This window comes from Carcharodon carcharias, chromosome 21 (assembly GCF_017639515.1).
Source record: "Carcharodon carcharias isolate sCarCar2 chromosome 21, sCarCar2.pri, whole genome shotgun sequence".
In the NCBI taxonomy this organism is placed as follows: Eukaryota; Metazoa; Chordata; class Chondrichthyes; order Lamniformes; family Lamnidae; genus Carcharodon; species Carcharodon carcharias.
Genome location: NC_054487.1, coordinates 83,366,791 through 83,380,766, shown reverse-complemented (window position 1 = coordinate 83,380,766; position 13,976 = coordinate 83,366,791). Strand labels below are relative to the sequence as shown.

Sequence of the window (13,976 nt, the reverse complement as noted above, 5' to 3'; positions counted from 1 at the left end):
GAGTCCCGCCTCTTTGAGCTGCCGGACAACTGGAGGCCAGCAGCTCTGTGCCACACCAGGAGCGATGGCCGCTGCTGGTATTTTAGAAGACCCAGGAGGAAGAGGAACTACGAATGCCCCCAAACCCAGATAAGTCCAAGATCTTGCTGGTGTCGGGTTGGCAGCAGAGTGGATGCAGGGAGGCAAAACTGTTTGGGGCTGGGGTGGGGGAGGGTTTCCGATTGGCCCAGGTGGCCTGGGAAGGGGGGGGAATCCCCACTTTGACCCCCTAGTCAGCAGAGTTAAACCTGCCGGGCTATACATTAGGCGTAGGCCTCTCCTGCTGCCCATTATATCGGAGTGGTGACGGGCTGCAGCCTTTAAATGGGCGTTAGTTGCCCACTTAAGGGCCTCAATTGGGCCTGGGGCAGGCAGCCCACCCTACACTTCCCCCAGCCGCCACCAAATTGTGTTGGGCTGGGTGGCCTGTCGCCAGTGGCACAGTGCCCGAATTTATGGGTCCACCTGCTTGTTTTTTTGTCCATGGGTGGCCCATGCTAATGCCCCGGCCTGGCCCAGGGGTATTGCGAGGCAATGTCCTGGTCGGTGCAACTGCTGTTGAACTCTACCTCCTTGGCTTTGCTGATCTGCCCATGAGTTAAACTGTAGGCAGCCATAAGGTTTGTTTATCTCTACCTCTTTCTTTTGCAATGCAATGTGCCAGAACATTGAAGTCAATTGAGAGAGAGTATCTTTAAGATGTCAGCCTATGCATGGATGATAGATGCTCCCACATTTGGCAGCATCAGGAGCTATCAGGTGGGCTTCTTCCTCTTTGCAGCAATATCGTAGCTAATCTAAAATTGGAAGACTAATCCAACTACGGCAGCCCAGGCCTCAGAGTGAATTGCATGGAGGTTACAGGCTGTTTGACCCTTCCAGTTTTGTTGGTGTTTACCCTAATCCCATGCCCACTCTGTTCCCTTTCTCCCTCTTTCTCTTAAGACCCTTTCTAATCTATTCCTCAATGCTGACGCATGGTCTCTGCTTTATTCATTAACTCCAATCGAGAATTCTGCAGCCTTGTAACCCTCAGTATAAAAGAAAATGTTCCTCCTCTCTTCTAAATCTGTTACATTTAACCTTGCACCCTTGCCCCTGGTTCCAGCAGCCTATACATAATGCCTTAAAATCTAGTCTTCAGCAGCTTTTTTAATGTCCCTTTCCACATAAGGTATGCATTTAGTAACTTGGGGACATGGACCTAAACCCCCAAATCCCTCTGCCCACCCACATCACCCAGCTTTTCCCTGTTCAAAGTATAATTATTACTTTTTTTTTACCTGAATGTATAATTTCACACTTACTGGCATTAAGTTCCACCTGTTGTTCATTCTACGATAACTGGTAATTATAGTTGAGCCTTTTGCAAAGTGCAACATCCCAAGGTGCTTTACAGGAGCATTACCAAGCAAAATTTGATGTTGAGCCACAGAAGGAGAAAAGGGGGAAGATGATCAAAAAACTCCTGTTCAAATCATATTCAAATTCCTTTTCTACTCCCTGTGGCACTGGACCCAAATCATTGATGGCGGAGAGCAGAAATGGTCCTTGGACTGTTGGTATCTTCGTGTTGGGAGCTGAGTTGACATGGCATAAGTTACTGTTGACAGAAGGGGAGCCTTCTGTTGTATCAGTTTGGGCTGAGTTTGAGTTACAGCCGAGAGGTGAAGAGATGCATTTTTATAGTTAGTTGTTGGACCATTGAACTTTTTTTTAAGCATTCAGCATATGGTAAACTGAACCCATTTCTTCTGGTATAAATGTTTTATTCATATATACAGTCCTTAAGAAAAAGTAGATCAATCCACTTGCAAGCTAGATAGAATTTTTAAGTACTTGTGAGCAATAGACACCCATATGAATTACATAACACTCTCAAGATGAGTGCTTGCAATAGTTTAAAAGATTGTTAATTTTCACAATGATTATGGTTAAACTGATTTCCAAGTATTCTTTAATGTGCACCCAACACCACACTAACGGAATAATATAGTTACCACGCTAAAATATTACTGTTGACACTTGCAGTAAATTCCGTGTTTAAACAGATGATAGAATTTTATCTAAGCTGTTTAATGCAATGGGCTGTCTATTCCTTTCCAATGCCACTGCAGTAGTGATAAAATAATTGAATTTATTCAACACCTTCTTACATTTAAATATTCCGAAGCACTTCTCACAATGAGTTATGTCGCCATTCTGCCCCACAGTTAAAAAGAGTGACTTGCATTTATATAGTGCCTTCCACAACCACCAAAAGTTTCAAAGTGCTTTGCAGCTGATGAAGTATTTATGAAGTGTAATCACAGTTGTAAAGCCAGAAACAAGGCAGCCAATTTGCCCGCAGAAAACTTCCACAGACAGCAAAGTGTTAATGACTAGATAAGCCGTTTTTTGTGATGCTGATTTCTGACTGAGGGATAAATATTGGCCAGAACACCAGGGATAACGCCCCTGCACCTCTTCAAAATATTGCCTTGGGATCTTTTGCATCCACTTGAGAGGGCAGATGGGGGCCTCGGTTTAATGCACCATCCAAAATATGGAACCTCCAACAGTGCAGCAGTACTTCCAGTCTTGATTTTTGTGTTCAAGGGTCAGAAGTTGAACTTAAACCCAGAACTTTCTGCCTCAGAGGCGAGCGTGCTACCAACTGAGCCACAGCTGACAGGTAGAAATCTTTAGCGATAAGATGACTGACAAGTGAAGATTTCTGTTGGTTGCAGGAGGAACGTTGGCCAGTACATCATGAGAACTCCCTGCTGCCCACCAAATAACTGCCTTTAAACCAATTCTACAGGATAATGGGATTGCCTAGGAATGAGTTCCCGACTTGCACCATGTAAGGCACTGGGAAGAGAGAGATTGTTCACTGGAAGCTGGAGCACTCCAACATGATTTTGGAATAAGTCTGGGTGTGACTTTACTAACGTCCTTCTTAGCAGCAAGTTGCAGAAAGCATTCTCAGAGTCTGAGTATTCTGTAGCTTAATCCATGTGCGAGAGCTCTGTCTGATTCACCACCTGTGCTATGTTGGTTCTTTAAATGTAGTTTAGCTTCCAAATACTTATAGTCATAATTACATAGTACATGGGTACATGATTACAGACCCTTGAAGGTGACAGAACAAGCTGTTAATTTAGACTTAGTAGCTTCCGTGTCTAGAGATGAATGAGGCAGACAAAGCCCCTCCGTTCTCTCCTATCCACAGCCAATGGTCTCGCGTCGCTCGAGAGTCTGTTGACCAGTTGGAATTCTCGACTGACAGTCTGGCACCAATTCATCTAGGGTCGCCCTCTGCCCATTGCATAACCTGATGGGCAGACACGATGACAGAAGTCGGGTGATGTGGCCTTGCCAGCTGAGCCATCTTTTATAGATGATGAATAAAATTGGAGGCTGTTCTCAGCATTTTCTTACCTCAGTGTTGGGTATAAAACCCCCACTGGGTATATGTCTAGAATCCTTTGGACACAACTGGTATCAAAGGCATTTGATTTCCTTTCTTGGCAGGTTTTCAGGTTCCAAGTTTCACAACATATGGGAGAGTGGAGAACACATCTGCACTGTCGAACATAAGTTTTGTTTTCCTGGAAAGCTTTTTACTGTTTCAAATCTTTTTTTGTTGGTTGAAAGCTAACGATGCTTAACCTATTCTCGCATTAGTCCTTTGTCTATGGCTCCTTGGATATTAGGGGAACTGCCCAGATCGGTGAAGTCCTTTGTGATCTCAACTTTGTTTATTATAGATATACAGATCTGTTGTTTGGTGATTTCCTGTCATTTTTTTTTTGTCGTTTACAATGAGTTCCATTCTCTCAGCCTGATTGCTAATTGAGTTAATGAGCTGTTGCAATCATGTTATGCTGTCCAACAGGGCAGCGATGTCATCAGTGAAGTTCAATCCAAGTTGATAAGCTGGTTAAGAAAGCGTTATGGGATAGTTGGCTTGTAAGTAGAGCCATTGAATTAAAAAACAAGGGAATCATGCTAAATGTTTAAGCATTGCTAGTTAGGCCTCAGCTAGAGTATTGTGTGTTGCTCTGAGCACCACACTTTAAGAAGGATGTCAGGGCCTTGGAGAGGGTACAAAGGAGTTTTACCAAGATGTTAACAGGGAAGAAAGTTATGTGGAGGGATTGGAGACGCTGGAATTGTCCTTAGAGGACAGAAGATTACATAGAGACTTAATTGAGGTATTGAAAATTGAGGGGTTCTGATAGGTCAAATAGGGAGAAACTGTTTCCCCAGTCAAATGGGTTGGTAACTAGAGGTCACAGATTTAAAATAATTGGCAGAAGAACTAGAAGGGAAGTGAGAAATTTCTTCAGAAGGTTAAGATCTGGAATCCTTGAAAGGGTGGTGGAATCTGATTCCATAGGAACTTTCAAAGGCCATTGAGCATGTACTTTTTAAATATTTGTTCCTGGGATGTGGGCATCACTGGCTAGGCCAGCATTTATTAATTGCCCTTGAGAAGGTAGTGGTGTGTTGCTGTCTTGAACCACAATGTATGGGATTATGGTGGGTGGGACTAAATCGGATAGCTTTTTCAAAGAGTTGGCAAAGAATCTGTACTGTAAGATTCTGTCTGACTGATTCAGAAATCCATTTTTGGAATCCATTCAACACCTACAATCCCAATGTAATCTCTCTATCTGTGCTGATCTCAAAAGGTAACATCTTGGGTGTAATACACGACCATCAGAAGCTGGTGAAAACGTTCCGTTTGATGCGCCGAGCGGGATACATCAATGAATTTGTTTCTATCTCTACGAACCTGACAGATCGCTGTGTGTATATTTCTTCTGATGGAGGCAGACTTTGCAGGTATCAAGAATTAGTCATTTTGAGCAACTCCAAGGGCAGAGCTCGGTTTATCCTAATGGTAGTATGCAGAACCTCCCCACGGTGCTGTTTTCCTATCGTGGATGCACTGTATGCAATACATAAGTCATAAATCTTCCTCTTTATCCTGCAGAACTGGTGAAGAGCAGAGAGGAAAGATGGAAGGAATGCAGTAGCTATGGATTATAAGGGATTTTCATAAAATATTTGATAACGCTTGTAATAATAGGACATGGAGTTAAGGAAAAATGAGGCAATATGGATAGAAAGATGGTGGAAATAAAGGGAATTTAAGAATGGAAGAATCGATGAGTGGTGTTTGACAGTAAGGACCTGTGTTGGGGCAACTCGTGTGTAAATAATCTAGAATTAAGAATTTAAACGATCTTAAAATTTCCTTCTGAAAATTATCAATCTGGAATGCACTGCCTGAAAGGATGGTGGGAGTAGATTCAGTGGTGACTTACTTATCTGTTTTTATATATATTTTTATATAAACAGGAGGAGGAGGAGAAGGAAAAATTTGTAGAGCTATGAGGAAAGAGCAGGGAGTGGGGCTAATTGGATAGCTCTCAAAGAGCCGACACAGGCACGATAGGCCAAATGGCCTCCTCCTATGCTATATGATTTCATGATTAAAAAAAAGAATGGGACACCAAGGAGATTCTCTCCAAGAAGCTATTTTCCAAGCAACAGTTAGACACAGCTGCATAAAGCAATAATAGGATAGGTGACCAAAAGTTTGGTCAGTGAGGTAGGTTTTAAGGAGTGCTTTAAAGTAGGAGAGAGACTAAGAGAAGCAGAAAGGTTTAGGGTGGGAATTCTCGACTTGGAGCCCAGGCAGTTGAAGGCACAGTTGCCAGTGGCGGAGTGATTAAAACTGGGGATGTGCAGGGAACCAGGATCGAAAGAAGTGCTAATTAATGAGATGAAGAATGGTGAGAGGAGGCTTATTTGGAACATAACACCTTCATAAACTAGGTGGGCCAAGCACCCTGTTTCTGTGCTGTGCTGTAAATGTAGCATGACGTCCAGCACCTTGTATATTCCAAGGCATCCCAGTAGAAGAGTAGGTCACAGTTCAGCAAGCTAAAGCTCTGGGCTAAAATTAATTCCTACCTTGATTCTTGTGACTTTGTGATTAAGGCAGAAGTTAGCTGCGATTAATTGATGGCCCTAATCGCTATCATACATAATGGTGTTTCCAGAGGCAAGATAAATAAACCAGAGTAAACTCACTGTGCAGCCACAGTACTCATTGTTCAGAAGTATAGCAGGGCATTACAACTTATTTGCTTTATTTTTTCAGGGTTCAAAATACATATCTTTTGGAAGAGGAAAATGTTAAACTCTTGAAGGCCTCTTCCCTTCCCCAGTTGTCATGCGAATATAGCTTAAAAGACATTGTTAATCCTATTCGGTACTGCTAATATTCCAAACAAGGAAAATCTCATCTGTTTCTGTGTTGTGACTGTTTCCCAGTTAAAGAGTGGTAATTGAATTTTATCTGCTCTATCCTGTAATACTATACTTGGGTTGCATTGTTCTGATACAGTACTTAACTTTTTAAGATGTGCTCATTAAAACTTGGGCGAGTGTTTGTACTTTATTTTTATACAAGTACCTACTGTTTATTTTCTGCTCTTTGCTGGAGCTCGCTGTACAAATAGCGAGCTTGCTGATGATCAGATGTTGCATGCCATCCTTTGTCCTCATGGGTTGCTCCGGTGATAGTGGTAGAGTATGCGGGATACATGTCCCCATGTCAGACGCTGCAAATAGAAAGATCCGAAACACTTTCATAAATCTGCTCATTTTCATTAAGCCTTTCCAGGTTATGGCCATTTTCTCTGACACTCTGTGTTGACCCAAGAGATGGACTGTGGACTCTCATGTTTCTGAATTTTGGCTTTGTACCGTAAATATAAAATGACATTGTGGCAGGAAAGTCAGTCAGCCTACATAATTTAAGATTAAAATAAGTTAAAAAATATCATCAGGTTATAAAAGTTGCACTGGTGATGCTGTTCTTTGAAGATTTTTATTCATTCATGGGATGTGGGCGTCGCTGGCTAGGCCAGCATTTATTGCCCATCCCTAATTGCCCTTGTTCAGAGGGCATTTAAGAATCAACCACATTGCTGTGGGTCAGGAGTGACATGTAGGCCAGACCCTGTTACCTCTCCTGTCTAAGCAAGGACAGCAGATTTCCTTCCCTAAAGGACATTAATGAACCAGATGGGTTTTTACAACAATTGACAATGGTTTTGTGGTCATCATTAGACTTTTAATTCCACTATTTGCCATGGCAGGATTCAAACCCGGGTCCCCAGAGCATCACCCTGGGCCTCTGGATTACTAGCCCAGCGACAATACCACTATGCAGATTAGAACAATAGGGTTAAACTTTGGTTTAATGTCTCATCCAAACGAAGGCATCTCTTACAATGCAGTATTCCCTCAGTACTGCTCTGGAAATGTTAACCAGCGTATGTGCTCAAGTCACTTGTGTGGGACTTGAACTCACTGCCTGCTGATGTGGAGGCAAGCGTGCTACTCATTGAATCATGGCTATAACTAATTTGCCAAGTTACCCAGGTAGGGCACTAGTGGCATTTTGATAATTTTAGGTAAAGTGACCAGACTGATATACACAGTGCAATCTTGATTTCTTACCTAACTTAAATTAAAACTTATTTGATATAACCAGGAGTTGGACGCAAATTAAATCACAGTGCCTGAAGCTCAGTGTGTGTGTGCCTCTGTAATTATGCTAAAAATTTGACTATGCACACTTGGCTCCCTCGTTAATCAAAAATCGAGGGTTATGGGCAGCAGACAGGAAAGTGGAGTTGAGGCCACAATCAGAGCAGTCATGATCTTATTGAATGGCAGAACAGGCTCAAAGGGCTGAATGGCCTACTCATAATTCTTGTGCTGTGTTCTTGTATTTGTAGTGGAATTGCAATGATTTTAATTCTCCAAATTCCTTGCTCTAGAAAAAGAGGCAGTCATTGATTGTACTGGAGATAGCTGCCTTCCCTATCTCATGAAAAATTGTTTGCTTAACTTTGTGTTTAGGCCCTACATCATTGTGAAGAATGGAAAACCAGCGGTAACAAACAAGCATATTGAAGAGCTTTCTCAGGGCTACAGGTAACCTTGAAAGCCATTTAACAATATTCATGCATTTTTTTTTGTTGAAATGGAAATCTTTTGTGCACACTCCGCAGTAGCAGTGTGACTCCACTGGCACCAGGTCAGTTCTGGATACTGGGTGAGCTGAGCTGTTGCCGGGGTGGTGGGGGTGGACAGTGCTGGGCAATCTGCGCTGCCGGGGTTGCTGCCGGGCAAGCTTTACTACCAAAGTCGTTCCGGTTGGAAAATCAGTCCGTTCCCACAGAGGGAGGAAATTGCTGGCCTGCCCCTTTGCCGCCTTACGGACTCGAAAGGTGAACTCTGTTTCTCTCTCCACAGATGCTGCCAAACCTGCTGAGCTTTTCCAGCATTTTCTGTTTTTCCTTTCTTGTAACCTTGGGTGCGAGCTGGTCCATCTTTCCTTTCTCTGAAATGCTCAGTCCTGTCCCTCTCCTTTTCAGTCCCCTCAATCGGCTGCTGAAGCTTGTTGGAATTTCATAGCTGTCATCGCTTTCAAAACAAGTTGTCGTATACATAACTGAACCAATCACAAATTCTGTATGAATTGAGAAAGTAACGAGTAATGTGGGTAAAGGGGATCCTGTAGATGTGGTGTACTTGAATTTCCAAATGACGTTTGGTAAGGAGCCACATCAAGAGTTACTACACAAGACATGAGCACCTGGTTGGTGGTAACGTATTGTCAGGGATAGAGGATTGGTTAGCTAACGGGGAGTAGAGATAAATGGGCCATTTTCGAGATGGCAAGCTGTAACCAGTGGAGTTACAGGAATCCATGCTGGGGTCTCAACTATTTGCAATCTATATAAATGACTTGGATAAAGGGACCGAATGTATTGTGGCTAAATTTGCTGATGATGCAAAGATAGGTAGGAGAGTAAGGGTGGAATTTTATGGCCCCGGGGGGTGGGGCTGTAAAACGTGGCAAGCTGTTCAGGAGCCATTGACTTCGGTGGGACCGTAAAATGCCGCCGGTATAAAATCCCGCCCCAGGTTATGAGGTGGACGTAGAGTCTACAAAGGCATTTAGATAGGTTAAGTGAGTGAGCAAAATAATTGGCAGATGGAGTGTACTGTGGGAAAATGTGAACTTGTCCACCTTGGCGGGAAGAATTAAAAAAAAGCCAGTATGCTATTTAAATGGAGAGAGATCGCAGAACTCTGCAGTACAGACACACCTGAGTGTTCTGGTATATGAATCACACAAAGTTAGTCTGCAGGATTTAAAAAAAAAAAAATTATATTAGTTCATGGGATGTGGGCATCGCTGACTAGGCCAGCATTTATTGCCCATCCCTAATTGCCCTTGTTCAGAGGCCATTTTTAAGAGTCAACTACATTGCTGTGGGTCTGGAGTTACATGTAGACCAGACCGGGTAAGGACGGCAGATTTCCTTCCCTAAAGGACATTAGTGAATCAGAAACAACCGGCAATGGTTTCATGGTCATCATCAGACTTTTAACTCCAGATTTTTATTGAATTCTAATTTCGCCATCTGCCGTGTTGGGGTTCAAACCTGGGTCCCCAGAGAATTAACCTGGGTCTCTGGAATGCTAGTCCAGTAATAATACCACTATCTCCCCTGCAAGTGATTAGGAAGGCAAATAGAATGTTGCCATTTTTTGCAAGGAATATGGAAATAGGGAAGTTTTGCAAAAGTTTTATAGGGCATTGGTGAGATCACATCTGGAGTACTGTGTACAGTTTTGGTCTCCTTACTTACGAAAGGATACACTTACATTAGAAGCAGTTCAAAGAAAGTTCACTAGACTGATTCTTGAGATGAAGGCGTTACGAGGAAAGGTTGGACAGATTAGACCTGTATCCATTGGAGTTTAGAAGAATGAGAGGTGATCTTATAACATATAACAACCTGAGGGAGCCAGTGTGGATGCTGAGAGGATTTTTTTCCCTTGTGGGAGAGACTAGAACTAGGGAATAAAGTTTAAAATAAGGGGTCTCCCATTTAAGACTGAGATGAGAAGAATTTTTTTCTCTAAGGGTTGTCAGTCTGTGGAATTTCTCCCCCAGAGAGCAGTAGAGGCTGGGTCATTGAATATTTTTAAGGCTGAGTTAAATAGATTCTTGATTGAAAAGGAAGTCAAAGAGTATAGGGGGTAGAGAGGAAGTAGAGTTGAGGCCACAATCAGATCAACCATGTTATCAAATGGTGGCGTAAGTTTGTGGTGCCTCCTGCTCCTAATTCATATCTTCGTATGTTCACATTGTGTGTGTTAGTCCCGCCCTCAAACCAGTTGCCATGGAAACAACAATGACAAACATTGCAACTTGCACAACAATATAGGCTGGTGTTTTAAAACCCTTCGGGTATAGTGCTCTGAATTTAAGGGGATAGGCCACCAGATCAAAAATGGAGCAAGTTTGTGTCAGTGCAGGAAAGCAGCAAAATTAACAAAATAGAAGATGTGCACTCGATAGCCTTGTTCAGTTTAGCTAAGTGCTACAAAATCTGCTCTGCAGCATTCCTTTTGATTTGGGATTTATGCATCTTAAGGTGAAGCAATGTCTTTTGGGGAAACTGAACAGAAAATGGAAATGGACCCCAAATAGTAAAAAAAAACATTAGTAAGGGTGAATCGGATTCTTAGGAAATGGAACGTAAAACCAAGATGGCAATGACGAATCTTCTACACGACATGCAAGCTAAAATTTGTACACATGATAAATATTGGTCAGAACATGGAGGATAACTCTCTTCTTCGAAATAGCGCCACAGTAACTTTTGTGTCCACCTGAGAGGACAGATGGTGCTTCCATTTAACACCTCATCCCAAAGATGAACCTCCGACAATGCAGCACCCCATCAGTACTGCACTGGAGTGTCAATCTCAATTTTGGTGTTCAAACCCTAGAGAGGAACTTGAACCCTGGAGCCTTGTAACTCAAATGAGCGTGTTACCAACTGATCCACAGCTGACACCCATGTTCTTTATTCTACTTTTTAAAGCTGTAAGTTATGTACAGTTTTAAATGATCCCTTTGCATTAAAATGTGTTTTCATTTTATCATGGTTTGTAAATTAGAGAAGTTCTCCGAATAGAGCTGCCTCCATTTTCATTTTCTTGCAGTTCCTGTGCATGCTCAGTTTGTCTTTAAGCAGAAAGCCCTTTAGAGATTTGGACTCTATACTAAACCCCAGAGTAATAAAATTTTTGTTGAGGAATAACCATATTGACAGAAAAGACAATCACTAATTTAGAATGCAAACTAACAAGGCTTCTTGGACGATAAAGATTGATACTTAGCATTTCATTAGTCAAGGCATGGCATGATACACAAGTTTAACAAGTGTCAGTCTGTCTTTCCCATGGATCCCAGGAAACCTGGGGTCTTGGTTCTGTGAATATGTTCCCTTGACTCATGACGGCACCCTTCGAGATTTTAGCTTAACTAACAACTCAAACATACATAAAAATCCCTTTACAGCTTTAAGACTTCAGCTCACAACTTCTCAGTCCAATTTAACTGCTGGAGCTTGCAGTCCATCTTAACTGCTGAAGCTTACAATCCACCTTAACTGCTGAAGCTCCACACTTCACAGCTGCTTGCTGAATATTCTCTCTCTCTCTCTCTCTGGTGGAAACAGTTCGAACAAAAACTGTAGCTTTCCCAAAATGATTAAGACTGTATTTTACTCCTGACTCTCCCAAACTGGAGTCTAAGAGAGAAGCCAAGTGGTTATCTGTTTTCTGTTCACTCTCTCTTAAAGCAATTAGTTTAGCCCTGGCAATCCTGGATCCACTGATCCCTAACACGGGATTCTTATGGCAACCCTCATCCCTATGACAATTACTAGTGGACTAGTTAAGCCTAATACTGGGCTCTTACAATGACCCCTCAGCCCGTGACAAATACCCACAGACTGGCAATGTTGTATTTAAATGCTAACTTCCTAGCAAGTGCCTTATTCCTGGCTCTTGGGCAATTACTCCCCCATTTCCCCCCCTCCCCAGGAAGTGTCCTGTGACAAATGCTAACCCTTGGCAAGTGCAAAGACCTTAGTGATGCACCCCAGTTTTTATATCCTTTTTGCAGGTAACTTTGCAACATTTAGCCCAAGTAGGTGCACCTGAAGCAACACAACTAATAGCTTATATCCCAATATTTGCAAATCTTGACCAATGGGGAGAGTGCTCCTAGCGTCCCCGCAACAATCTAACCTTAAATTGTATCTCTTAACCGGAAGCCCTGCAAACATCAAGTCTTCAGACCATTCTTCCAGCCGATCTGTTTTGCAACCTTGGCTTCCCTTCTAACTGCTTTTGACTGGAGGCCCCTTAAATTTCTAGTCTTCATGGTCTTCATGCCACCTTCCTGGCCAGACAACATTGTAGCTTTGGCTTCTGTTTACTGCAAATGTGTTCTAGCTATAACTCCAGCTCACTGCAGCAGTTCAAGAAGGCAGCTCAACACCACCCTCTTGAAGGCAATTAGGAATGGGCAATAAATGCTGGCCTAGCCAACAACGTTCATATTCCATGAATGATTTTTTTTTAAAATCACCATGTGTTCTTTCTGAAATCTGTATCACAGTGTTTGGCACTTAGAGTTACCATCTTTAAGACTTCCTACCTGACAAACTGAGTGCAGCCTTGACTAACTGAGTGAAGACTTGGAGTTTGGCAAGAGGGGAGTTTTAAGATTTATCTTATTCTTAAATTTTCCTCCTAAAATCTAATCTAGTCTGTAATTGGCAGTAACTGGAAAGTACTGTGTAAACAGGCTAAGACTGTTCTTTCTTGCAGTGTAGACAGGGTAAACTCTCTCTTAGCTGTAGGAACTGAGTAGTTAGTTAGCTAACTGGTTGAATCTGGTTACTTAGCCCCAGTTCAGTTTACTATAGGTTCAGGGTTCTTTAGTGCAACCTTGGCGAACGGAGTGCAGCTGGCTGACTGAATGAAGACTAGGAGTTTGGTGAAAGAGAAGTTGGAAGAAGGTGGGGAGGGGGTGGAAAAGAGCTGTTTGTTTCCTCTTTCTATCTTTTTCACTCTGTAAGAATTGGTTCTTGCTCTACTACAGGGAAAGGAACTAGCTGTTTGGTGAGTAACCGGTAAGCGGGTAGGTTCTATTCTATCCCTAAAGTTTAAAATAGTACAGAATTTGGTGGTAAAGTTAATAAAATATATAAGAAAGTGACATAAGTAAGTGATTAATATAATTAAGTAATGATTTAAAACACATTAAGGATGGCAGGACATTCAGATTTCACCACCTGCCATGGTTCAGCTGCGGGTCCTCAGTGATTGTGATCCAGGGTAAACACGTCCGCAATAAGTGTTTGTGGCTTGAGGAGCTTCGGCTCAGAGCCACTGAGCTGCAGACTCTGCGACACGTCAGGGAGGGGGAAAGTCACTAGGATGTTTTATACCAGGAGGCAGTCGCACCACTTAGGATAGGGTCTTCTGACAGGGACAGGAGGATGTGACTGCGAGTGGGCCAGGTAAGGGGACCCAGAGGGCAGGAGTGTGAGCCTTTTTTTAAAAAAATGTTCGCTCATAGGATGTGGGCGTCGCTGCTTGGGCCAGCATTTATTGCCCATCCCTAACTGCCCTTGTTCAGAGGGCATTTAAGAGTCATCCACATTGTTGTGGTCAGGGGTCACATGTAGGCCAGACCAGGTGAGGATGGCAGATTTCCTTCCCTAAAGGGCATTAGTCAACCAGATGGGTTTTTATGACAGCTAGTAATGCTTTCATGGTCATCATTAGACTTTTAGTTCCAGATTTTTTTATCTGCCGTGGTGGGATTCGAACCCGGGTCCCCAGTGCATTACCCTGGTTCTCTGGAATGCTCGTCCAGTGACAATACCTCTGTGCCACTGCGTCTACAATTGTCCAATATGTTTGAGGTTCTCTCGGTTTGTTTGGATGAGAATGGGGGCTGCAGGGTGGATGAGCAAACTGAC

At 42.8% G+C, this 13,976-nt stretch overlaps 1 protein-coding gene across 2 annotated transcripts in view; it reads left to right on the top strand.

Annotated features, from left to right (window-relative positions):
* Window positions 1-13,976, top strand: part of polr3b (polymerase (RNA) III (DNA directed) polypeptide B) — a 97,095-nt gene that overhangs the window by 48,953 nt on the left and 34,166 nt on the right. For both annotated transcript variants that reach the window (XM_041216115.1, XM_041216116.1), the window contains 2 exons: window positions 4,719-4,872; window positions 7,972-8,046. In XM_041216115.1, the coding sequence (XP_041072049.1) occupies window positions 4,719-4,872; window positions 7,972-8,046 (229 nt within the window). The remainder of the gene's footprint in view (window positions 1-4,718; window positions 4,873-7,971; window positions 8,047-13,976) is intronic.